This window comes from Enhydra lutris, unplaced genomic scaffold (assembly GCF_002288905.1).
Source record: "Enhydra lutris kenyoni isolate GAN:26980312 unplaced genomic scaffold, ASM228890v2 scaffoldscaffold12, whole genome shotgun sequence".
Lineage (NCBI taxonomy): Eukaryota > Metazoa > Chordata > Mammalia > Carnivora > Mustelidae > Enhydra > Enhydra lutris.
The window spans coordinates 68,780,976-68,808,854 of NW_019154096.1; the positions used below are offsets into that span (position 1 = coordinate 68,780,976).

Here is a 27,879-nt window from a genome sequence, read left to right on the forward strand (position 1 = left end):
GAGCCCGATGCGGGGCTCGATCCCAGGACTCTGGGATCATGACCTGAGCCAAAGGCAGAGGCTTTAACCCACTGAGCCACCCAGGCGCCCCCTCTGTCTTGTCTTTATAACCTCCACAGCTGACCGCAAACCTGCAAGAAAGCACGCAGAGATAAATGCGTTTTTCTGCAAGGACGGTCTTGCTTAAATCTAAATTTGCTTAAATCTAAATCTAACCTCGTCTTGTTTCCATCGAAACTACTTCCTTACTATCTAACAAGGTTGTATTGACATTAGGCAATGCATTTAGCCTTCTGAATTTCAATTTCCATAAATACAAAAAAGGAAAAATACTAATTGTGCTACTTCCAAGATGTGCCAAAAATCAAAGAAAATGATATGTGTATGCTTTGAAAAATGTCAGATGTTGTAAGGGCACATGCAACTAGTGAGGGTAAGTAAACTCCCTTATGAATTAACTATGTATTTGTCTAGTACTTCAGAAAAACCTATTAATATTATTAAAGGCGTTCTTTGTTAACTAGAGAAATGGGGGAAAATGGTTCTACATTATGGGCAAACTTTTCACTATAACTACTGGGCAGAATCATATGTAATATCTCTTTCTAAACTGCTGCAAAGAACTCTGGAAATGATATTTCAGCATTCAAAGAAATAAATTTTAGAAGCATTATATGAGAAAAAGAAAATCTGAAGAGTTTTTGCATTAAAATAATTTTTCCTTTCATAAAAGGACACTATCTATTCAAAAGTTAAAAGTATGAACACTGATCAAAAGGCACACTTAACAGCAGAGAATAAATAAAATTGAATTCCTTAGTTATTCTTTTCAAGAATTCCCAAAGCCTCAAAGGTTATGAGTATTAAAAAGCACTTTTTGTACTAAATCAAATGTCAGAACATTTATTTAGCTTTTTAGTCCCACATTTCACGCAGCACTTACTCAAAACCTTTCAAATGACAGGACTATAAATTATAAGTCTTCTAAAATAAATCCAATGTCTTTACGAGGAACTAAAAATAACTGCCATTTAAAAAATAACAAATCGTCCCTCCTTAAAACTTAAGTTCAGTATACCTTAGGCCCCATGGGGGAAATTGCTACCTATTTGATTTATATTATTTCAACATGAATGTATTTGGTTTGGACATTAAATGATATTTTTTACCCTAAAATATGCAGGTCTCATTTTCTTCTCAAAAGAAAAAAAAGGAAGGAAGGAAGGAAGGAAGGAAGGAAACGCAAGCTGCCAGAAAAATGACTATTGCTCCAACCTTGCTCTAACTTTTCATAACTGAGCCAGATTCCCAAAAATTTATAACATATTTCATAGGAATGCTTCAATTTCTTCTGCTTTTTTTTAAAATGAGTAATGCATTCATCTGGTTTAAAATTTAAAACATTCAAAGGAAAAAAAGAGTTTACCTTTATTCCTTCCTCACTGAACCAACACTTAATTCGTTTATAACCTTCCAGAAGAATTAAACATCATACATGAAAATAAGTATCCTATATATATATATATATATATATATATATATATATATATATATCCTTTTCCACACAGATGCTAACGTAAAACCACACCAATCTGTACTTTTCCTAAGAACATATCTTGGAGATTTTTATTCTAGTGGTTCTCAAACATTTTGGTCTTAGGACCTCTTTATACTCTTAAAAATAATTGAAGATTCCAAAAAGCTTTTGTTTATTATATGGGTCATATAATATATAAATATAAAAATAGGTACTAATTTATTCTAAAATGGTATTAATGAAGTCTGCATTATAACATTTAATGATAAAAGTTACATGTTTTATGTTATAAACTAGTTATATGTAAACTATTTTCCCAAAAAAGGTAAGAAAAATGGCACCGTTTTCACATTCATGCAAGTCTCTTTAGCATCTGCCTTAATAGAAGCCTGCCTGATTCTCATATAGATGTGGTATGTTGTTCTGGTTGACGTAAATGAAGAACACCTAGCCTCACACAGATACGTAGGCAGAAAAGGAAGGCGCACTTTAGTATCCTTTTTAGATAATTGTGCATGTTTTTCTTTGAAACTTAACAAGTTTCTCAAAGGTTAGTTGAAACAGGAAATCTGAAACTATCAATGAACACTCTGTACTCTATTACATTAAAACCCATTGGTCTATCTTCTACTTTGAATGGATCTTTTAATACATACATTTTGTAACATCAGAAATTGGTCATTTGTAAAATACTGAGTTGCATCTGTCTTCCACATGTTGATGCATTTCACTATACATCAAAAAGAAAAAAATTTACATTTGTTACTATCACCACCTATTTCATCAGAAGAGTCTTTTTAAGTACTGGGAAGCCATCAAGGTCATGGTAGTAGATGCAGGCTTTCCAAATTCTAATTTTCACTTCAAAGCTCGAATTTTATCATTGGGAACAAAGACTGCCAGTTGCTTTCCTTGAAGTGACACACTTCATTTTTGAGAAAATGTTGAATACCAAAGGCAAGTTAAATAACCAGTTTGTCAGTCAGTCATTCTTTCAAATAAAAACACTGTTCTGGGGCGCCTGGGTGGCTCAGTGGTTAAAGCCTCTGCCTTCGGCTCAGGTCATGATCCCAGGGTCCTGGGATCGAGCCTCGCATCGGGCTCTCTGCTCAGCAGGGAGCCTGCCTCCTCCTCCTCTCTCTCTCTGCCTGCCTCTCTGCCTACTTGTGATCTGTCTGTCAAATAAATAAAAATCTTTAAAAAAACAAAAAACAAAAAAAACACTGTTCTATCGGAAAAAAAACACCCCATCTAGTTTAGCTCAAAATTCACCAACCACACAAGTGCTTTTTCTTAAAACAATCTCTGTACTTTGATATGCAGCTTCCCATTTCTCTACAGAGAATATTTTAAGTATATTAAAAGTCACAATAAAATTGTGAAATTTAAAAAAAAACTGCTGCTTCATCTAGGATATTCTTAAGTGAAATGCTTTCGTTTTCTAATGCAAATGTATGGAAGTGAAGATTTGTGCAACGGCATCAATAGTTTGCCCACCACTGGCTTGGTGGGCATCAGAACAAATATCAACAACCATACCGTGGTACGGTATCAGAACCATACCATCAGAACATCAGAACAAGTATCAACCCACAGAAAAGGGCAAATAACATCTTAGGAGTCCTAGAAAAAGCTTCAATTTTGCAGACCCTCTGAGAGGATTTCAGGGACCCTTGAGGTCCTCAAACCATACTTTTAAGAAATCTGTTCCTCTAAGTAAAATGTTTGAATTTACTATTTAACCAATCTCCACATTAATAGCCTGTGGCTAATCTTCTCTACCACAATGTTACCAATTATTAACTTCCTATAGCTATTGTATTATGGACTGTGCTTTTTTTAAAAAAAATTTTTTTTAAGTGAAATAAAGAACTAGATGATAACCTTATGGATAGTTGTATAGAAACAAAATAATTTGGGTGGCGCCTGGGTGGCTCAGTGGGTTAAGCCTCTGCCTTCGGCTCAGGTCATGATCTCAGGGTCCTGGGATCGAGCCCCGCATCGGGCTCTCTGCTCAGTGGGGAGCCTGCTTCCTCCTCTCTCTCTGCCTGCCTCTCTCTGCCTACTTGTGATCTCTATCTGTCAAATAAATAAATAAATAAAAATCTTAAAAAAAAAAAATAAATAATTTGGCCCCTAATTCTGAAGACCTAACCTGCTTAGTATCACTAGTATTATATGTATATTATAAGTAATTATAAGTATATTATAAGTATATTATAAGTAATATTATATATTATTAAGTATATTTCTTAGAGCAAGGACATAAGGCTAAGATTTGCTATATCATACCATGCCTTCATAAAAGGAAAGAAAAACAAGTTTGTTATCCTTACTTTTGAAAGCCAGATAAGGAAGTTTGGTCAGTTATTCTTATTAGATGTATATTTAATTTTATAACAACATGATTTATTTAAATAATTTTCCAGCCAATAGACTTGAAAATACTATGATCTAGGTCAGTACTGGCCAACAGAACTTTCTGTGATGACAGAGAAGTCCCATATCTGCACTATCCAATATGGTAGCCACTAGCCATGTAGGTCTACTTAGCACTTAAAAACTATTTAATGAAAACAAGGAACCAAGTTTTTATTTCATTTTCATTGTGGTTAGGGGCTACCAAAATGGACACCACAGATGTAAAATACAAACAAGTTCCACAATTCCATACTTATATCCTTCTTCTTCCACCTCTGCCTCATCCCACCAAAATGAAACATGGAAAAAATTTAAGGACTACGTGCTTTTATGTTCACAAAAACACTTTGTCTTCAAATAAATGACTTTTGCATGTTAAAATGAAATAGGGAGGAAGAAAGGATGGGAAGGAAGACTAAAAAAACAAGGCCACAAACCTGTATCTTTATAGAAGTAACACATGTTTACTGAAATTTTAAAAGATTAAAAATGCTATTATAGAAAAATAACCACTACTGACGTTGGTAGGTAACTACCATTAACATTTTCTTCTGTTCTTGTGTTTATGTGTGTCTGCTTATTTTAACAAATATGTAATTATATTATTTTCTAATTTGCTATTATCACCCAGCTATCCATCATCATCTGCCAGGTCAAATATATTTCTACAACATAATGAACCATCGGGACACACCAATGTCTATTTCATCTGCCCTTCTTAATGAGACACTTAAACTATGCTTAATATGTGTATTATCCGGGTCTGAATGGATCCTTCTAATCCAGACTAGGACTTCAGTGGTGCAAAAGTGTTGTGTGGCCTCAGCAACAAAACAATCTTATATTTAAACCTAAGATGGCACCACTCCTTGCTTAAGTAACAGCAGGTTCAGGAACAAGGCTGCATTTCCATAGGCCAATGAATCTCAAAGCATGCTCTTCTCCAAATCATCTGAAGGGCTTGTTAATGATGGACAGATTCCTCTGCCACACTCCTAAGTCCTGACTCAAGAAATCTTCCAGAAGTGTGTATTTTTTAATGAGAACTTCAGGAGACTCTTTAAACAGCTAGTTCAGCAGTCGTACACTTAGAGAATTAAAACATATACCAGGAAAAGAAGTTTTAGGGGAAGGAAATCTAGAGGATTCAAGAAAGGGCTGAGTAACACAAGATGTGATTTACGGCAGGACAATTGCAATAATTTAGCTGCAAACTATACATATATACATATACATACATATATATACAAACTATATAAAATCAGTAAAAATAAGATATCTTAGCATTTTAACATTAGTGGTACAACTCTACATGAATTTTTCTTTTAAATTTAACTGCTTCTTGACTGCTGTCAAATTTAGTGCTTAGAAAGTAATTAGAATGTAACAGTGAAGTTCCACATCTACTTGAAACACAGAAAGCTGCTAAAGAATATCAGTCCCACTCTGATAACAACAAAAAAAAAAACCTAGCTAAACTACATTATTTTCCAAGCTCATCAGAGACCTCAGGGTTCTCTGTGTTTTACAGCTGCCCAGTCCAACCAGGTGAAACAAATTCTAAAGAGTGAGCAGCTCTGGGACTCCTGTCTGGCTCAGTTGGTAGAGCATGTGATTCTTGGTCTTGGGGTCATGCGTTCAAGCTCCATGTTCTGGGGTAGAGATTACTTAAATAAATAAAACCTTAAAAAATTTTTTTTTAAATGACCAGTTCTTTTAAGGAAAGAATGGACACATAGTTTCTCCATCAGTGATGGCAGCCATAAAAGCTGGTAAGAAAACAACAGAAGCTGTGACTAATCATTCAAGGCCAAGTGTAAACTAATAGTATAGAATCCCTGGGAGTCTCAGCACAAGGACAGTCCACACCTTCTCTCCAGTTTCTGAATAGAAGTTTGCACTGAGTCTTTGAGAGTAAACGGAATTAAAAGTCCAGCCTCTGAGATCCTGGATTCCTTTAGCTTATCCATATAACAATGACTAAGCTAGGTGACACAGCAGTTATAAAAGGTTCAAGGATTACAAAACAGTGGAAAATGTCTAAAGAAGTCAGGTGGACTAGGATGACTTCTCACTCTCCTACACACCTCACCCCTTTTAACACTTAGCAAAAATTACCACTTACCCCATGTGTTTATTTTTCAAAGTAAACTTTTTTCCTTACCTTTTCCAAGTACAAAACTCTGTCTCAAAATTAAGTTTATTTTAAAAAGAATATAACTCAGGGAGCCTGGGTGGCTCAGTGGGTTGGGCTTCTCCCTTCAGCTCGGGTCATGGTCTCAGGGTCCTGGGATCGAGCCCCGCGTCGGGCTCTCTGCTCAGCGGGGAGCCTGCTTCCCCCTCTCTCTCTGTCTGCCTCTCTGCCTACTTGTGATCTCTGTGTGTCGGGTAAATAAATAAATCTTTAAAAAAAAAAAAAAAGAAAAGAAAAGAGAAAGAATATAACTCACAGTGCACTCTGTACACTGTGATGACAACTGCAAATTACTGCTCATTATTTAAGTGATTTGACTCTCTTGCTCATCACAAATTCCATTTTCAAGATGCTATTTTAATTCAAACAAGTAGATGGTTCTAGTAACCTCAAGCACAAGCTTTTTAATCAACTAGTAAGTGTTTTACTGAATCTCTCCTTAGGTCTGGCACTATGTTAAGCCCTATGAGGACATATAAAAAGAAAACGCAGTCCCCATCTTAAAAATATGATAGTAAACTTATTAAAACTATGGTCTGCTGAGGGTTACATTGGCTGAGGGTCTCACTGGCAAATTCTGTGAGATAAGTACCACTTTGCTATAACTACTTTAAGTTTTAGTTTGAATTAAAAAATAGATCTCCAAATAACTTATTTTGAAAAAAATTCAGTAGAATACACATATGAAGATACCTGAAGATACCTACCAGTTGGCAATGACATTTATTTTACTTGAAATCCATTTAGGGATAACGGGCAATTTTCTTATTACCTAAAATCATCCTCATTCCGCAAGGAGTGAAGAGCATATTTGGGGGAATGAAAGTTTTTCTAAAAACACACTGTGCAGCTCAACAGATGTAGAAATTACAGCCTCTAAAACATACATAAATATCCAATAACCACATGCAAGACAACCAGCTGCGTTATGCTGCCACCCACCGGACAGAACATTAACAGCAAAGCAAACCTTGCTCTGATTTTAAAAACCAAGAGAATCTGGTTCAGTTTGCTGGCAGTTTGGTAGTAAAATTTTAGATGTAATCTGGTATCCGTGAAGAGCAAAACAAAGTTAAGTAATGTTGACTAATTATGGTTTAGTTTCTATTAATTTCCATTATTACTAGTAGATTTGAGAGTCGAATTATAACTTACCTCAACCAAGATGTATTTAACTCAAAAGATATCAACACTACTGTAATCTTATTAAAATAAGTGGTTAAAATATAATTAGTTGACCAACAGTCATGTAAACCATCCCAAATTCAGCCCTACTGGAAGAATAACACTGCAACATTTTTCTTCTCCACCTCTGTGTTTGTGGTCTCTCTTGGGGACCTGAACTCAGGTTACTATTATAGGTGGTTTTCCTAACACTTTAATGTTCCTGGCCTGGCCTGGGAACCAAGTCTGCTTAAACACTCTGTGCATGTACATAATGTTTAGTGTAAGTTACAAATCACTGAAAAACTGCTGGAAGGAACACACTTGTTAATGGGTTACTGGCTAGAAAGCTAGCAGATCAAAACAGCAAAACAGTTTTTACGTAGCGAAAGTGAAAATACACTCTCAACAGGATAAAGTGCATTAATACATAAATTTATCAACATTATGTGGAGGCAAGAGCCTCATGACTGCTCTAATGGATTCTGGATTCAGACCTACACAAAAATAATCAAAATACAGATGTGTCACTTTAAGGACAGTTTTAAGGGTAAAGAATGTTCTATCCATTAAACTCAATTGTCCAAATGGTGGGGCAAATAGGATATTCTAAATACTGTCAATTCAAATACTTTTTGTTATCAGTCAAAAAACAATCCCTAAAATCTCAGTAACTTAAAATGACAAAGTTTGGATAAATAAAATATAGTACAATGGAATGTTATTCAGCCATAAAAAGAAATGAAGTATTAATCATGATATAAACATGGACTTGAAAACACTGTAAGTTAATTGAGCCAGACACCAAAGGTCACATATTGTCTAATTTCATTTCTACGAAATGTCCAGAACAGCCAAATCCACAGAGACAGAAAGTAGAATGGCAGGTGCCAGTGGCTGTGAGAAGGGGAAGATGGGGAATTACTGCCAGTGACAACTGGCTTTCTTTCTGGGGCAACTAACATGTCCTGAAATTAGCAGTGATGGTTGCACAACTTTGTGACTACAGTAAAACCAATGAGTTTGTACACTTTGAAAAGATGAATGTTAGAGCACATGCTTGTATCTCAAATGTGCTTATATCTCAAAACAGAATTTTTTTAATGGGTTAAAAATTGAGAAAAAAAATACATAGCAAAGCTTTCTTTCTCAGGTTTTAAAGGCCCATCTTGAGCGTCTACCCCATGTCAAACTTGCTCAGGGACCCAGGAAAAGAGAGCCTCTATCACCTGCCACAATTCCCTCAGCAAGCAAAGGGAAACACGGAAAAGTGAACAGCTGATCTTGAGGGCTTCAGATCTTTGGGTATACACTTCACCATGCACACCTCACTTGAATTCACAATTCACAGGCCAAAGCAAGTCATGTGTCTGAGTCTAATTTCAACAGGATAGAGACGTATACTCTTACCATGCATCGAAAAGTAAGAGAAAGGCAAACTTTGTCTAACGAGTACTCAGCTAGTTCAAGATTACAATAAGCCAAAAGAAACCAACACTAGTACCTCAGGATTCTGGGCCTCAAGCAGCTCACAGTGCTGTAAAGACGGCATCCTGCTTGGTAACTAAACCCGTGCCAAAATGCTGAACTAAGGCCAACAGTAGCAACACACACACAGTGCTCCAGGAGCAAAGAAGAGAAAGTGATTCTGAAGACTGTCAGGAACACTGAAATTAAAAGCTCAGCGAACCCTGACAAGGAGAATGCCTGCTCTGCGGAAAGGGGGGAGTTGACCCTCAAACAACATGGATTCAAACTACATGGGTCCACTTACTCATGGATTTTTTCATAAAGTATGGTACTGTAAATATATTTTCTCTTCTTTTTTCTTAATTTATTCTTTTCTCTAGCTTATTATTATAAAAATACAGTATATAACAAATAAACAAAATCTGTGTTGATCGACTATGTTGTCGGTAAGGCTTCCGGTCCACAGTAGGCTCTTAGTGGTTAAGTTTGGGGGGAGTGAAAAGTTATCCTCAGATTTTCAACTGCGTGGGGGATTGGTGCCTCAAACTCCCATATTGTTCAAGGGTCAACCACAGTGGCAAAAGAAAGTAAATAAGAAAATACACAAAGATGAAAACACACAGCCCGTTTAAATTTTATTTATTTATTTTTTAAAGATTATTTATTTATTTGACAGATCACAAGTAGGCAGAGAGGCAGGTGGGGGTGGGGGAGCAGGCTCCCCGCTGAGCAGGAAGCCCAATGTGAGGCTCGATCCCAGGACCTCAGGATCATGACCTGAGCCGAAGGCAGAGGCTTAACCCACTGAGCCACCCAGGAACCCCCCCCCCATTTAAATTTTAATAGCAAAAACGTTACACTATATTGCTGAGTTCACAGTGTGAAGAACCCTGAAATCCTTGATAAGGAGTATGGTCTTTGCTCTTTAGGTAAATAGAGAGTTGAAAGATTAAGAAAACAGATGATATGAGGGGTACCTGGGTGGCTCAGCTCAGGTCATGCTCTCATCAGGGTCATGGGATCGAGCCCCACACTGGGTTCCCGCACTCAGCAACTCTGCTTGAGATTCTCTCTCCCTCTCCCTCTGCCCCTACCCCCTCAAATAAATAAATAAATCTTTAAAAAGAAAATAGATGACATAAGTCTGAAAAAAAAGAAATGGACTGAGGCAACAAAACAGACTTGTACAGTAAAGATGCAAACTAGAAATCTTCCTATTTTTCCACAGAGTACCCATGAGGACCTAAGCTAGGCACACAGCATGGGATAAATTTGAGACTTTACAAGGGGGAAAATTAGCAAGACTTGTGATTCATTTCCTATCTCTATCCTGTTATTCATCACATTCCAGTCTATTAAAATGATCATTACATCCTTCGCCTAAGCAGTACTAAAGAATAAACCCACATCTTAATTATCTCTGCAGTCTACGCTAAGTCTAGCACACGTGCTCACACATGGACATTCAATGTTTGCTGACCTGAATGTTCTCAAAGCACTATCACCCTCCTTCCCTATTCCCCAAGTCCCCTCTAGCAACTGCCAACACTTCTATGGAAACCAAATAGATCTCTCAATCCTCTTACCCTGCCTCTCTTCCAGTTGGTCATGGTTCTAGCTGTACTGTTTCTTCTAGATACTTCTTCCTTCCCATTACCAACAACTCCACAATTTCTTTTCCAAGATTCCTTGGGCCAAATGTGTGCCATAATTCAGAACTTCACAGATTTAGATGGTATAGTGATATCTACACAATGTATTATGTAAAATACCCAGTAGAGATTGAAAATATCAACACACTGATATTTCTAGGAGAAAACACATAACACATTGATATTTCAGGAAAATAAATATATAAATGTTCCCCCCAAATTCCTCACAAGTTTAGACCACGTTTTACTACCACATGAGTTTTGACCCCAACTTAAGAGGAAAAATCCATTTGCAAAGGTTTTTTTTATCTTGGAATTGCAGATAAAGAATCGTGGACCTGTAATTCACCTGGTCTATCGTAACCACTACTTCCCTGCCTCCCACTGTTTTCCTACTTCAACCCATCACGTACTCGCTTGTATTTCACACCAGTCTTTGTTCGGTGCAACTCCCGGTATTTAAGGGCTTCTACAAACCGGCTCCAATCTTCCTTTTCCAGCCTTATCTCCTCCTAATCTCCCTCGAATACACTCTATCCTCACAGGCCCACTCCTTGCTACCCAAACCTCTCCAAAAACAGCCTTTGCTTATGAAGTTCTCTCAGCCTAAACAGCTCCCTCCCCAAACACCCACCATTCTTCATGGCATTCATTTTTTAAAGATTTTATTTCTTTGAGAAAGAAAGAGCAAGAGAAACAGCATGAGCAAGGGCAGAGGGAGAGGGAGAAGCAGACTCCTGGCTGAGCAGGGAGCGTGATGCAGAACCTGATCCCAGGACCACAGGATCATGATCTGAGCCCAAGGCAAACGCTTAACTGACTGAGCCACCCGGACTCCCCATGGCGATTCACTTTAATGCTGCTTCCTCCTTATTCCTCCATCTGGCTTAGATTATTTTACCTTTAGTCAGACAGGGCACTTTTCTTATTCTGCTTTGAAAGACAGTTCCCTGAATACTATTGTTCCCAAGGTCTACTAGCAAAGATTGTGACCTAATTCTTTTTCCTTTTGTATTCTTTTGGGTTTCCTTTGTATTCTTTTTCTAATTTCTTGAAATAAATGCTACTAATGTCATTGATGTGTTAACTTCTCATTATGATTGTGGATTTGTCTGTTTATCCTTTTGGGTCTGTTAAAAATTAACAGGCTATGTTATGGGATCTATACACATTTAGAAATGTTCCCTTTCTGGAACTCGAACTTTTTATTACAAGAAGTTCTCTTTATCCAATAATACCTCTTGCTCTGAATCTACCACTATTAACAAAATCAATGTAGTTATATCCTCTTTCTTTCTGGCTGATGTTTTTATATCTTCTTCCATCATTTATTTGCAATCCTTCTGCCTGTAAAAGTATGCTAAATATTCTGCCTCCTATTAGCAGCATTTAGTAAGGTTGAAGAATTTCATTTAGTTTAATAATCTGCTTACTTCTTTTAAAGTAGTCTTTAACATTTCACATAACAATCAATACACGGAAGTTTAAATTTATTATCTTACGGTTTGTTTTCTCTATGTCCCATCTGTTCTCTGTACCTTTTTTAAATCCTTTGACTTCCTTGTTTATTTTCAAAATTATTCCATTTTCTCCCTCTATTATCCTGTTTATTACACTTTCTTTTGCCATTCTTTTAGTGATTACCCTAAAATTACAAACTGCATCCTTATTGTATCAGTCTAATAAACTAAATTAGTACTTTTACCTTTTCCTACACGATGCTAGGGCCTTAGAACATTTTTTTTTAAGATTTTATTTATTTGATAGAACAAGCAGGGGGAGGGGCAGAGAGAGAGGGAGAAGCAGGAATAGGAAGCCTGATGTAGGGCTCCATCCCAGAATCCTGGGATCATGGCCTGAATTGGAGGCAGACACTTAACCAACTGAGCCACTCAGGTGCCCCTCCATTTACTCCCATCCACCTTACATGCAACTGTCATGTGTTTTAACTATATCTTATGCCATGTAAGACATTATCATTATTATTCTACACTTGCATATTTATTTTCTCTATTGTTCTTCATCCCTACCTGATTCTCCAAGTTTTCATCTAGAACATTTTCTTTCTATCTGAAAAGCACTCTTCATTATTTCTTTAAGGTTAGAGACCACTGGTGATGGATTCTCTCAACTCTTGTCTAAAAATGTATTTATCATTTCTCTTACTTTTATGCTCATCTCCTAATATGACTAGTTATTCTGACTGAGTGCCAGATACTGTTTATGAAATATGAGGCAACTAATTTGATGCCTAGGATAATGTCATTTTTCTCCAGAGATAATGTACTTTTGCTTCTGGTAAGCAACTAGAGGCACCAGTAAATCCAGACCATCTTAATGGATCAGGAATCAGGCTCCAGCTACAATAGTCTGTAACTTATTCTTCTTACTACTTGTGGGATGTGATCCTTCAAGTGTGATGGACCTTAAATTCCCAATTTTCATCATTCTACCCCCAAAAGTCCATCAAAACACTACTAAATTTCTCAGCCTATTAGCCTCCTCTTCCAGAATAAACAAGTGCCACTAGAGGAAAAATGGCTGAAACGCTACACTCCTCTCTCTGGGTTTCCTTCCTCTCTCAGATCTTGGTTCTATAATTCCTTACTGTTTTATCAACAACCTCGTTTATGTTTTAAATTGTTATCAGTAGGAGGGTTGGTCCAAATTATCTAGTCTTATCAATCACATATCTGCTGCTATACCTAACAGAGTCCCCTGCACACCTGGATGGAAGGCCCTGGCTACATCAGGTTGCCCCCTAGGAACCCCTTCAACAGATCAACCAGCTCAGTTTTTTATACTAATCAGAAAAATCAATGGTGACTGAGAAAGGCAACAGCGAGTCTTTAAGGTTTTTGAACAAAAAAAATGCCCATCAAATTAGTGTTTTTCGAAGTTTATTCACCCAAAAACAAATAAAAGAGGAAAAACAAATCAATTAGGAGAATACTGGAGACACAGGCCAATGACATGGAGAAGAAAAGGGGAGAGGCTAGTGAAAGGACAGTGTTCTATCAACCTTGACAATCACCTGGAAACAAGAGGTAAGGGAGAAAAAAGGAGTCGAAGATGAACATGAATCTCAAGTTTGAGTGTGAAAATTAATTGGGTGAAGAGGAATTCACAAGAAGAGGCATCCACAAGAATAAATCCAAGTTGAAACATTCAACAGACATTTAGAGACTCCGGTCTGAGCCCTCAACCAAAAGTATGGTGATTGCTAAAAATTTTAACAGAATTTTCCAAAACTTACAGAATATTATTCACTAAACTAGGACACTTGTCATCTATTTGCAGTCATTGGTATATTTAAAAAAATAAAAAAATAAATCATAACTGGCAATTCACATCTGAGGTTTTGGAGACATGGAAAGGAAAATATTTTAAGAGAGACTTTATCACATTTAAAGAGAGGAGTTAAGTGCAAAAGGTAGGGGCAGGGGAGAATGGTTTTAAAAAAACTAAGGCAAAATACACTGTCACAGTTCAAACAACCTAGTAGGAGACAGAAAAGCAGAAACTTACATGCAATGTAATATAATAGCAAGCAGAATACTAAGTAGGGTTAGCCAGTTAAGTGATTTTAGTAACTTAATAAACTTAACAAAAAATGCTTTTTAAAGTTACTGAAGTGACGGGTTCCTGGGGGGCTCCGTTGGCTGAGCATCTGCCTTCAGCTCAGATCATGATCCCAGGTTCCAGGATGGGCCCCGCATCAGGATCGGGCTCCAAGCAGGGAGCTTGCTTCTCCCTCTGCCCCTCCCCTGCTCATGCTCTCTCTCTCTCTCATTCTCATATAAATAAAATCTTTAAAAACAAATAAATAAATAAAGTTACTGATGTGCTGGAAAAGTTGTTTCTTTTAAGAAAGAAACAAATTTTTAAGAGGCGGCACGTGAGATTATACTCGTACTTAAGGACATTTAGGTTTAACAAATTAAAATCTTCTGAAATCTCTGAAAATAGTATTCTGTAGTTTTTAAGTCAATAACTGGAGAACATGGAACGTTACTTCATATACTGTTCAGTCTCCCCATTAGAATATGACTTTTGATGGAGATGAATAAATTACTCTGACACGTAAACTATACAAACCATCAACTATTTTAAGATACCCTTGAAAGATAAAGGCCCACATCCTGAAGGTCCAGCTTATTGATTTATCAACACTGGCACTACATTTCTGATTATCTGCCAAATGCAACTCATCCATTTAGCTCATAATAACAGTATTTCATTTCTAAAATCAGAGTGGTAAACAAAACCGTTCCAACCGAATACAACTTTTCTGGCTCATGGATCCTGTTCTGTTTCACAGGAAAAGCGCCCATAAGGTCTCAATAAAGAACATTATGCTACATATCTGTGATGCTGAATAAATTAATTAACCAAATTAACCGAACACTAAGTAAATTAATAAAATGCCTAAACATCTAGAGAACATAAAGATTAGTGATCATATGAAATTAATTATGCTACTCTTTCCATGGTAGAGGTCAATTCTGGTTGCTGAGCAATCACTCAACAATCATTTGCTGAGTTGTGATTGTGCCAGACATGAAGGATAAAAAGACACATGACAGAGCCCCTGCCCTCAAAGGAGGGCCTGTGGGGCAGCCAGACATGACTCAGAAATAACACAGCACAATCACTGCTGATAGGGTTGTTACTGACAAGACGCTAGGAGTCCACAGTAGAAGAAATGACAGTGGCCTATTTTGTTCTGAGGGGAACATGAAGACTCCAGAACATTCCACACAGGTGGACACTAATGAGTTTACACCTAGAAAAACAACAAAGCAGCACTGGCTAAGCAGGAGATAGGACACAGGTTATCTTAGAACGCTACTTAGAGCAACCAGGTACTTCAGTAAAGCCATTTCATTTCGACGTTGAGAAAATTTACAATTTGGTATTATCATGTTTAATCAAAAGGTACACAGCAGCTGCATGGCAGAATTGAGACCGAAACCAAGGTCCCCATGTTTTCATTCACTTCACCGTGCCATTTAATAATGGTTAGACTTCATAATCTTACAAAAGATATCATTCTGCAATAAGATTTTTCCTTCAGGCCATACTGCTGAACTCCAAGTAGAACATGTATTGATTCTAAAAATCAACTAAATTCCCTGGCTTTACATCATATATTACATTTATCAGGATGGTTTCCAAAATGCTAACACAAAGGAGATAGCCCTCTTATGTTTTAGTTTTTAATCAAAATTCTTATTATATAATGCAAAAATTATTTACTCTTGTAATATGCTTTATTAGCAAGGGTGGGGGAAAACAGACATTTCACTGATATACATGTGAATGGTTAGAGTGCAACTTTGGTACAACTTTTGTGAACTACAGTATGTTCACATGTAGTGAGCGCTGCAGCACGGGTAGTAACAGCCGAAGACTGGAGGCAACGCAAAAGCTCCTCAGTCCCACAACAGCTAAATAAATGAAGGTGCGTCAATAACGGTGTAACGAACAATCAGACATTCATGATAAAGAATGAATACTCACAGGGACCATTCTCCAAAACCTCAGAAACTCACACTCTGAACCTCAGTGATTTCAAAGTACTGGCACCCCAGAGAGCCCAGCTGGGTAAGTAACAGGTTTACCTTCATTACCGACAATTGGTCAAACACACACATGGAAAAATGTAGCCAAGTGTGGCTCAGTCGGTAAAGTGTCTGCCTTTGGCTCAGGTCATGATCTCAGGGTCCTGGGGTGGAGCCCCACATCAGGCTCCCTGCTCAGCAGGTAATCTGCTTCTCCCTCTCCCTCTGCTCCTTCCCCTGCTTATGCTCTCTCTCTCTCTCTCAAATAAATAAAATCTTTTTAAAAAATAATATTAAAAAAAAAAAAAAGAAAAAGAGGGTGCCTGGGTGGCTCAGTGGGTTAAGCCTCTGCCTTCAGCTCGGGTCATGATCTCGGGATCCTGGGATCGAGTCCTGCGTCGGGCTCTTCTGCTCAGCGGGGAGCCTGCTTCCCCCTCTCTCTCTGCCTGCCTCTTTGCCTAGTTGTGATCTCTCTCTGTGTGTCAAATAAATAAAATCTTTAAAAAAAAAAAAAAAGAAAGAAAGAAAGAAAGAAAAAGAAAAATCCACTCAAGCAAAAACTCCAAGATGACAAATGAATTCAGCGAATCACAATTCTATTGGTCAAATTTATGATCTATATGTGAAGTTAGAACCCAAGTATAATACAATATCCAACTCACATTTCATAGACATAAATAAGGCAAGTCACATACTTTGTCCTGCATTCTGTCTTAGAAGATTATTTAGTAGTATTTCAATAATAGCAAACCAGTATTAAGAAAACAATCCTTTTTGAGGATACTGAGTTCTTTGCTTATCTAATGAAAGCCTTGGTACTCCCTGAACCCCAAAACTTGATATTAAAAAGCAGGATCACATTCAGAGTTCTACTAGAAAAACTTATTCAAACAAGCAGTAAATTATTTATTGGTAAATATTTGATATACATTTCACTCAGCAGGTACTAACAACACAATAACAAAGAAGGCACACATGTTCCTCTGCCCTCTCAGAATATAGAGGACAGAGGGAGGGACAGACACAACTAAACAAGAAATACACAGATGAACTACAATAATATACTACATACTACAGAAGCACAGATGAGGGGCCCCCAAATCTCGGCTTGGGAGAACAAGGTATCAGAGAATGTTTTCCAAAACAAATGATGTCCAACCTGCAGCCAAAATGGTATGTTCACACTGACCAAAAAAATAAGAGGGCAGAGAAAAACAAAGTGTTCCAGGCAGTCAAGTTAACATGGCAAAAACCAAGAAGTGAAAGAGTACACAAACTGTTCAAGGAAGTGAAAAAGTTCAGTATGCAAGAGCAGAGACGTAATGCATCGGGCCACAGAAATAAGAAGGAATCAGATAATGAAAGGCTTCCTGCATCATATTAAAAAGTTTAAACTTCAATCTAACAGAAAAATGATCATCAAATTTGTGCTTTAGAAACAGCCACTCTGACAGAAATGAAGAACAAGCAAGAGATGTGAAGATCACAGGCAGAGCCAGCTAAGATGAGCATTTCGGTAAAACACTGAAACGATGGATGGTAGCCTAGACTGGTAGTGGCAAGTGAGCAGAGATGGACAAGAGCCAAGAGAGAAATAGGGAGTAAACAAGGTTTGGTAATAAACTGGATGAGAGAAATAAGGGCAAGGGTAGAGTCAAGAATCAGTAAGCAAGAAAATCAAAAGCTGGAATGCATGGATCCTGGGTTTCATCTACAACTTAGATACAATGCCTAGGTACTAAATATATTTGTTACATGAATAAAGATTTCATATTTAGTGCCAAAAGGATTAAGAAAACAGTTTACACTCTAACAGCAGGAAAAGTATACACTTGGCTATGATAAACATAGCTCTCACTATAATTTAAAAAAAAAAAAAAAAAAAAAGGCTACTTTAGTGCAACAACTCTTTGGGGTAAACAAGACCAAGATACCTCAGACCACAAGGTAAGTGAGGAACATCATCAAGGCCAAAGCCCGCCCCAGCAGTTGCTGGAAACTGCGGATGCTACAGAATTGCAGGAGCCCTTTCTAGGTGTGGTACGTACCCTGATCATCCACTGCTGAGTGACTTTTCTACACATCATGGTACTTCTACACCAGAACTAAAATACCATCTGGCCCTGGCATAAAGATAGTCCCTGACCTTCAAGCACTGGAAACTTCACCAAGGCAGGAAGGGGAAGGGATCAGAAGCCAAATGCTTCCTTAAACAGAGTACTTCTACTACTTGCTCCCACCCAGATTTCACAGCTGGGATGATGTTCCTCTCTAGAGGTTTACCAACAAAATGCTGACGTCAGTTGTTTTTATATTAGCAAACATCAGAAACTAGCAGGCAAACACCACTCTTCAAAGAGAATACCAAAAAAAGTTACAGTAAAACATTAAAAAATACATAATTTATATTACAAAAGCCATCAAATACTGAAGTTAGCAGAAATAAAGTTTTAAATAAAAGAAACGTTGACATAACAAACCATAAGAGACTCTTAATCTCCCAAAACAAACTGAGGGTTGGGGGGGGGGGGGGGGGGGGGGGGTGGTGGGGTTATGGACATTGGGGAGGGTATGTGCTATGGTGAGTGCTGTGAAGTGTTTAAACCTGCCCCTGGGGCTAATAATACATTGTATGTTTATAATAACACATTGTATGTTTATAAAAAAAAAAATAAAAAATTAAAATGCAAAAAATGCCCCTGGGGCTAAAAATTAAAATGCAAAAAAAAGGAAACGTTAACATGTAATAATTGGAATCAGTTAAAGTCTGAAGTATATTCAATCTAAAAAGTTCTACAATTTATATCTAATTTTCCAATAATTTATTTTAAAGGTTAGATAATTTAGATAATTTATATCTAATTTTCCAACAATTTATTTTAAAGGTTAGATAATTTGGTCAATATTCATCTAGGAAACATTTATAAATTTATACAATTATCAAATTAATAAGCCTCTGAATATGTATTATATATACTAATTCCAACCAATCCAAAAATCCCACGGAAGCAAAAATCAGTATGATCAGTTCTTTACCTGCAGCTCCTTTGAGACTCGCTCTAGGTGATTAGTTATCTTTTTAATCAGATCACTGTACATCTGTTCTGAGTGCTGCTGGCAAACACACTTATACACACAACTGTGGGGAAAAACCAAAACAGGAAAACCAAGTTAACAATGAAGCACTTTATTCAACCTAAGAGGAATGCATACTTTGGATATACAGTCACTAGTTAAATAATTAATTCAGGCCTAAAAAAAGTGACCAATCACAACTTTTTTTCATACAACTTTTTTAATCTTTGAAGAGACACACACACACAGAAAGTGCATACACTCGAACAGGGGGAAGAGCAGAGGGACAGGATCTCAAGCAGACTCTGAACTGAGCAAGCAGCCCAACCCAGGGCTCCATTTCAAACCCCTGAGATCATGATCTGAACGGAAATTAAGAGTCAGACGCTTAACCAACTGAGCCACTCAGACACCGCGACCAATCATCACTTTTAAGAAGACATTTACCTTGCCCCCATCTGTGTTCAGATCAAAGAAATACTACCACCAGCGGTAAATCTTTCTGAGTACTGCATTACACATTTTGTCAGTACTAGATAATCTAGTATTGGGTGATAATCTGAAAATCTGACTATGATAACTATTCACAAACCAGCTTCTCTCTCACTCTCTCATTTCAGTGAATGTCAAAATACGGGAGAGTGATAATTAGTACCAAGTTTCTAACTCACAAAAAGGTTTGTAATGTAACCTCTTTGTGCATCACTTGTGTAGAACAACACGATTGTCACCTCCTCCTCTGTGACTAGGCTGCTCTCATGTCCCATCCCAGGTCCTCCCTAATTTGCTGCTTCCACTTACCAGGAACTGGCCAACAAAATAACCAAAAATAGTTAGGACTGTATGTCAATAAACATCAAGAGATTAAACCAGGGTCTCCATGTAAGACAAAAAGTATTTCTGCACCAGATACTTGTCATTCTCATCTTTTTCGCTGACCTCCAAAGTTTCTTCATTATGTATAGTGGGGGTAGCAGGCTGAGATGGGAAGAAGTTTAAGAGAGTTGGGCTTAACTCTACCTTGATTTGAAAGCCAATTCTGATGCAGAAAGTATAATTCAAACCTCCAACCTCCAAGTGTGGAATATACAATTAACCTAGAGATCCTCCTCACCTGACATTTATTACATGTGTACATATACTGCCATATTTCAAGGGGTCATGAACCTTAATATACCCTCTCAAACCAAGGCAAATGAAATCTTGACTTACCTGTATATCTGTTCATAGGATATGGGGATATAGTCACCAGGACTCTGGGTTAAAAGCTGATCTATGGCACCATCCAATTTTGGCCAGTATGTGCTCTTATAATCTTCAATAGTTATAACATTCATTACTAAAAGTAAAAAGTAAAATAAAGATTACTATATACCACATGTAAAGTAAACACAAATCACAGCAATTTTGTGCTCTCAGATTCCTTTCATTTGCTTTAATTTCTTTTGACACTCTACCACCTAAATACAACTCAATTACTATCTCATTTCAAAAAAAAAAAAAAAAACAAAGCACCAATCCTGTCAGAGATTTTTAAAGCAGCCATTAATTATGATGTAAAAAGGAATGACCATGAGTCTATCCTTAAAAATAAAAAAATAAAAACAAAACAAGCAAGCATCATTGGTTTCCTTTCCCAATTATCAGTGGGGCATTAACAGTGGGGCATTCTCCAATACACACTCACTCTTGGATATACACTGACAATGAGATGACAAGATGGCCTATCCATGAACCACAATAAAATTCTATGAAATTATGAGCCCCAACAATCAACCTTTTGAGACACCCCTGAGGAAACCTAACTAACAACAGGACTACGAGAATCAAAGTCCAAACGTTACCTCAACAAAAGAGGTTGCTAGAAACTTGCAGGGATCTTTGGCACCACCAGCACTTCCACAGCTCTGACTCAGATTCTACCTATCTTACATCTGATAAGCCCAACAGAAAAACGTCAACGACTTGGGAGACTTACAATGAGGCTTTCCTCATTCCTACTGTCTGGCTCTTAGTCCTTCACCAAAGGTCATAAAGCTTTTATAACAGCTGGTCCTAACAACTCTGAAATCCAGGCCAACAGCTGCTTCGCAACAATGAAATGCTAACGTGAAAAAGAGCGACTACCCACCTGCCCTGGAGCAAAGAGCTATCCCAAAGCCAAAAATACCCTGTGTATTTTTTTTTTTAAGATTTTATTTTTATTTATTTGAGAGGCACAGGAGGGACAAGCCCCGGAAATGGGGCTCGATCCCACAACCCCAGTATCATGATCCAAGGTGACATCAAGAGTCAGAGGCTTCATCTACTGAGTCACCCAGGTGCCCAAATACCATGTGTCTTATGAACCACCACTATCTCAGGAGATAGGAGCTAACAACTACTAGGTCAGGTATTTTATTATGTCTTTTACCAGAAACTGGGGAGCAAAGAGTTGACTTCCCCAAGAGTACATGGCTAATGACTGCCAGAAGTACCACATAAAGACTTTATCTAGCACCTTTCCGTATCACATTACTGATTTCTAAATTCAGGTTCAAAATGTTTCTCTTATGTATGTACCACCTCTGTCACTGCTGTTCAGTATTTTCTTTAAATCAATTCACTTTTCTTGCTTAAATTTATTCTCAAGGACACTTAGGGAATGACTACTGATTCACAGAGCATGGAATAATCATAAATGTATTTAGCCAATTGAAAAAAAATCAGACCAAAATGGCTGCATATTAGAAGAGTCTCAAAAAAAAAAAAAGAAAAGAAAAGAAAAGAACCACTTATATGATGCTAATAAAGTCAAAACTATAAGAAGGGAAACAGACTGGGGCCTGGAAGGTAGGGAGGACGTCTACAAAGGGTAGCGTGGGAGAATGAACTCCTGTGTAGAACCACCCTAGTGGATACAGCACTCCAATCATTTGTCAAAACCAACATAACTGTACACCATAAAAAAGTATATTTACTATATGAAATTTTAAAAAAAGATTTTATTTATTTATTTGACAGAGATCACAAGTAGGCAGAGAGGCAGGCAGAAAGAGAGAGGGGGAAGCAGGCTCCCTGCTAAGCAGAGAGCCCAATGCGGGGCTTGGTCCCAGGACCCTGAGATCACGACCTGAGCCAAACGCAGAGGCTTAACCCACTGAGCCACCCAGGCGCCCCTATTGTATGAAAATTTAAAAACAAGACGATCAACCAGGATGTAGTTGTAAAGATAGAATGAAAATCTTGACAAATATATTCCTGCACTGAAAGGAACGGAGAACAAATATTTTGACTCCACATAAGTCTAAAAACAAGAAGAACTGAATACACATATACACACGGACATGCACACACATAAGGACAGAGGTGGCCAGATCACAGAGGACCTTAGTGGCCATTCCTTTACTCTGAGTAAGATGGGGACTGGAGGGTTTTGGGGTGAAGTGATGTGGTGGTCTGACCTAGCTTTTCTGTGGCTCATCCAACTGCTATGTTAGAAGTGAGCAAAGTCCGGAGGCTGTGAGATGATGGGGGCTGACCCAGGTGGCAGTGGTGGGGTCAAAGAGGTCAGATTTCAAATAAATTTTAGGGGTTAGGCCAACCAGATCTGCTGATGGTTTGGAGGAAGAGGTGACAGAAATGTCAAGGACGACTCCAAAGTTTGTGGCCTGAGCATCAAAGGATGGGGCTGCTGTTTACTAGGACGAGGAGGATATAAGAGCAGCTCAGAATACTGGAGAATCCAGTGGAAACGGTTGGTGGCCCACCCATTTACTCTGTCCAAAAAGGCCACTGTCAACACCAACCATTATTTGCCTCAGGGTTCTCTCTGGCCGTCAGAGTTGCTCTGGTGAAGGAGGGACAGCCTGGAAGTTCTGAATAATCAACAACCCCAGGGGCCTTCAAGTAACAATGAATGAGAATTTGGTATAAATATCCCAGCAGCTCCCTTTGCTCTGGAGTAAGACAAGGCTGAGGCGCAAGTGCTACACGGACTCCCAGAGCTCCCCACTCGTTTGCACTCCCGCTGTCCACAGCGGTGACTTCTTTACTGGCTTCCTTACCTTTTTTTGTCTCTTCTCTCCACTGCCCTGCAGGTGCTTCCTAGAATCCCCCCCTTATGCTTACAACTATTTGTGCCTTAAAAAGGAGGAAGAAAAAGTAATCAAAAATAGAAAAGTGTCATTTTCCACTAAACAAAAGGTGGTACAGAAATAAATACAGTGTTGTTGTTTAAATTCTAGCCGTGTCCTCCCGCCTGATAAAAGGTTTTGAAGCTGGTGCTTGCTTTCCCTGTGAAAACTGGAGACTGGCCAATGTGGAGAAGTGTTACACACTAGCTCCAAAATACCACCTTTCTGCTTTTTGAAAGACTCAAAGGAAACCAAAAAAGAAAACTGGAAATAACTAAAAAGAACATCACTTTTGCGCTATGGGATTCTAGGTTACTGAATCTCCAATCAGTCTATCACCTAAACCATATCACATACCTGCCCTACATCAAAAGTTTAAGTTTAAAGAAGGTAAGTGACATCCTCAGAAAGAAAACTTCAAGTACAGAAGCCAAGAACGAACATAACAGGGGCACCCCGACTACTGCTTTCAATGAACTCCACCTCTGTTACAGGTGGGGAACGCTCCCACTTCTCCAGCACAGACTTTACGCCTCAGCAAATTACCAAATCAAAGATACAAAGGAGGAAAAAGAAGCTAAAATGTAAAGTCCTGCAGCTATAAGTACAGAACGGAGTCTACTACAGAAGTGGTAATCGCTGATGCCTCTCAGGTGTCTTTCATGTGGCATGTTTTTGTTTTAATGTTCTGCTTTTACATATCTTTAAAAAGAGAATTTAAAACCAAAAATGAAAAAGCCATGATCACGGAAGATCTTAAAGCCTATTTCCATATAAAAAAAAAGTCCTATCTATTTCCACTCTACATTTCCAAATACAAATACAATAAAAATCTATTTCTACATATATTTTGCATGAGAAAGGAATAAGCAAGTAACCAATTCAGTTGACCTTAAATGATAGCTGTTGTAGTAAACTGAATATTTGTGTCCCTTCCTCCAAAATTCGTATGGTGAAATCTCAACCTCCAGTGTGATGGTACTGGGTGGGACCTTTGGGATGTGATTAGATCATGAGAGTGAGATCCTCATAAAGGGAGTTAGTGCCCCCAGAGAGCTTCCTTGCCCCTTATGCCATGTAAAGACACAGTAAGAAGACAGTCTACTATGAACCACGAAGCAGGCCCTTGCCAGACTGAATTTGCCAGCACCTTCACCTTGGACTTCCCAGCCTCCAGAGCTATGTAAAATAAGTGTCTGCTGTTTATAAGCCGCTCAGCCTCTGACATGTTATAACAGCTTGAATGGACTAAGATATTAGCTAATATAACTTTCTTCTAGGAAACCAGCCAATCTTCACCATCGTAGCAAAAGAACAGAATACAGACAAGTATCAGAGGAACTAGAGGTAGTCCGAAGAACGAACAAACATTGGGATATACTCTCAGCCAAAGATTAGGAAGGTTCTTCACGCCTGCAGTCATAACATGCAGGCAACACTTAAAATAACAATCCCAAACACTGTAAGGTATTTGTTATTTCCCTGCTAATCTCAATCCACCCCTGATTGAAAAATATACACACATATATACAAAGCATGTCTGTGAATTGTGTGGGGTGTAGTCCTCAATTCTAAAACTAGATCTTCTTGTTGGAGAAATGCAGTCAATCACTTTTAACTTTGTCCACAAGAAAGTACAGACTGCCAAAAAGAAATACAAAGTATGGGAACTAAACAAAAAAGAAATTACTATTAAATTACTAACTTTGGGGGGGCACCTGGGTGGCTCAGTCCATTAGGCATCTGCCTTCGGCTCAGGGTCCTGGGACCAAGCCCCACATAGGGCTCCCCTGCTCAGTAGGGAGTCTGCTTCTCTCTCCCTCTGCCTTCCCCACCCCTCGTTCTCTCTCTCTCTCTCTCTCTCTCTCTCTCTCTCAAATAAATAAAAGCTTAAAAAATAATACTAAATTCTATCTAGGTTAGATTTTCCCGCTGAAAATAATGCACTTCTTTTCAGACAGTTTAAAGAAGGTGCTACAAAACTCAAAAGCCAGGCGCCTGGGTGGCTCAGTGGGTTAAGCCGCTGCCTTCAGCTCAGGTCATGATCTCAGGGTCCTGGGATCGAGTCCCGCATCGGGTTCTCTGCTCGGCAGAGATCCTGCTTCCCTCCCTCTCTCTCTGCCTGCCTCCCCATCTACATGTGGTATCTGTCAAAAAAAAAAAAAAAAAATTAAAAAAAAAAAAAAAAAAAAAAAAACTCAAAAGCCAACAAGCCTAGGCCAGGAACCCAGATGAGTAAAGCAATGAACACTTCAAAGAACTGAAGCATGCAGTGCCCTCTGGAGACAGTGAAGTTCAAAATATGTAAAAACCCTAGTGCTGGCCACAAGACTTAAAACTAGGAACACATAAGATAACAAGTTCACGTAATCTAACCCTTACTGAGAGAGTTAATTGACCTTTACTAAAATAAACTGAAATAAAAGTCTAAAACACATGGAATAGTTGAAATCTAAGGTTCAAGAAATATTAGCAGGTTACTAATAAATAAGAAACTATTAGAAATATATAACTTATACCAGGAGTTAATATGTTCAACTCTCATACTTTTTTATTCAAGTAATTCAAGTAATTTATCAAAACTTGACATTATTGATCTCCCTCAAATAACACATAAATCCCCGAAGGAGAAATTTACTACTAGAGCCCCAACTCCAAACAGTGCCTAGCACATGGTAAAGTACTCAATAACATATGTGAAATAAATTAATGAAAGTCGAAATAAATCCTTACTATAAAAACAGCTGACGGCATACCACTTATTAGTCATTCTGGAATTAAAGCTTAAAGGGTATTTTTTTTTCACAAAGGCTGAAGTAAACCTGGCTTTGAAGCTCTCCTATTTCCTTTGAATGTCAAGGGGTATCATCTATTATAGTTCTAACTCCAACTAATCCAAAATCTAATATTCATATAGAAAGCATCTGCTCAACTGAATACATAGGTATAAATCATTCTAAGTGTAGGTCTGCTGTAGTTTTAAAAGTCTGTTGTTGATTTCCTACAAGTTAATCTCTCCATGACATTTAAAACCAGGAAAGTTTAACTGAAATAGTAGTACAAAGCAGTGTGTGCTGAGTTGGAAACACCAGTAAGTGAGCTAATCTAGCCCTACAGGATCCAGAGAATTTCAGGGCTTGAAGACAGGATACAATGAGTGTGGGTTAGAGGCACAGAATAGGGGTAGGGAGGGGAGAGGTGAAGATTGGCTGCAAATCTGTAGACAAAACAGTAAAAAGGGAATCTGTATAGAAATTGAAAGATAAAAGGCTGGGACTCTGAGACAAAGATACATAAAGGGGGTAGGGGCACATGCACAAGCATGTCTGTATGAAGTTCAGGGCCGATGGATTAAGTAAAAGCCAAAAGTCAATATAAGAAACACTCAAACATCTAATCCTGCTCCTTCTCACAAATTCTAGAATACCATGGACCAGGAGAAATGTACTTTACTTCCTGTTCCACTTAACTATCGCCCCCACCATTCCCCCAAGATGGAAGATCCTCCCTTAGAAAAGGAAGAGGGGGCACCTGGGTGCCTTGGTGGGTTAAGCCTCTGACTTTGGCTCAGGTCATGATCTCAGGGTCCTGGGATCCAGCCCCGCATCAGGCTCTCTGCTCAGCAGGGAGCCCGCTCTCCCCCTCTCTCTCTGCCTTCTACTCTGCCTATTTGTGATCTCTGTCAAATAAATAAATAAAATCTTCTTTAAAAAATTAAAAAAAAAAAAAAAAGGAACAGAGCCAGAGAAAGGACATTCACATACTAATATTTGACAGTTGCCCAACAAAATAGCAGCTCTGCATCTAATTAGCCTAAAGTGAAGGCCAACACTTATACTTGGTAAGGTCCCTTGTAAACACAAAACTACACAATTAGCCTTTTCCAGTTTTATGTATAAGTAGACAGCTATGAATCACCAAGATTTGCAGAAAGTCTCAGACACAAGAAATCAAAACAAAAACTGAAAAAAAGATAATGGGGCACCTTGGTGGCTCAAGGGGTTAAGCCTCTGTCTTCGCCTCAGGTCATGATCTCAGGGTCCTGGGATTCACCCCCGCACTGGGCTCTCTGCTGAGCAGGAAGCCTGCTTCCCTCTCTATCTCTGCCTGCCTCTCTGCCTACATGTGATCTCTCTGAATCAAATAAAATCTTTAAAAAAAAACAATCTGTTTAAAAAAAAGATAAGAGAACTTTAAAAACTTGAAAAAAAAAACCCCTATAATTATTATCCTTAAAGAGGTTAAGACAAAAATCAATGCCACTGCCATGAAAAAGCAGCAATCCAAATGCTCTTAAAATAAAAATATAGCAGCTGTTAAAAAAAAAAACAGAAAATATTAAGAAATTCTCCCCAAACATTAAGAGGATATAGCAAAAAGTGGTTGACAGAAGACAAAAACAGGAAACTCAACATCTGACTACTAATCATTCCAGAAAAAAGGAATAGAAAAAAATGTAAAGGGAGAAAAGTATTGACACATTAATATAAGAAAATACCCCAGAAATTTTTTCAAGGGGAAAAAAGGCCACATACAAAAGAACAAAAATTAAAATGACACCTGAATGCTCCAGTGGAATACTGCAAGCTTAAAGTCAATGAAGCAACACTTAAAAAATTCCAAGGAAAAGTTTTTACTTAATAATTCTATACCCAAACTGTCAATTGGTGAAGGCAAAATTTTTAGA

The 27,879-nt window shown here is 38.0% G+C and overlaps 1 protein-coding gene across 2 annotated transcripts in view; it reads right to left on the reverse strand.

Moving 5' to 3' along the window:
* LOC111144782 (CDK2 associated cullin domain 1) overlaps positions 1-27,879 on the reverse strand; it is a 78,578-nt gene that overhangs the window by 30,641 nt on the left and 20,058 nt on the right. For both annotated transcript variants that reach the window (XM_022499242.1, XM_022499243.1), the window contains exons 2-3: positions 20,290-20,416; positions 19,039-19,141 (exon numbers count right to left, since the gene is read on the reverse strand). In XM_022499242.1, the coding sequence (XP_022354950.1) occupies positions 19,039-19,141; positions 20,290-20,416 (230 nt within the window). The remainder of the gene's footprint in view (positions 1-19,038; positions 19,142-20,289; positions 20,417-27,879) is intronic.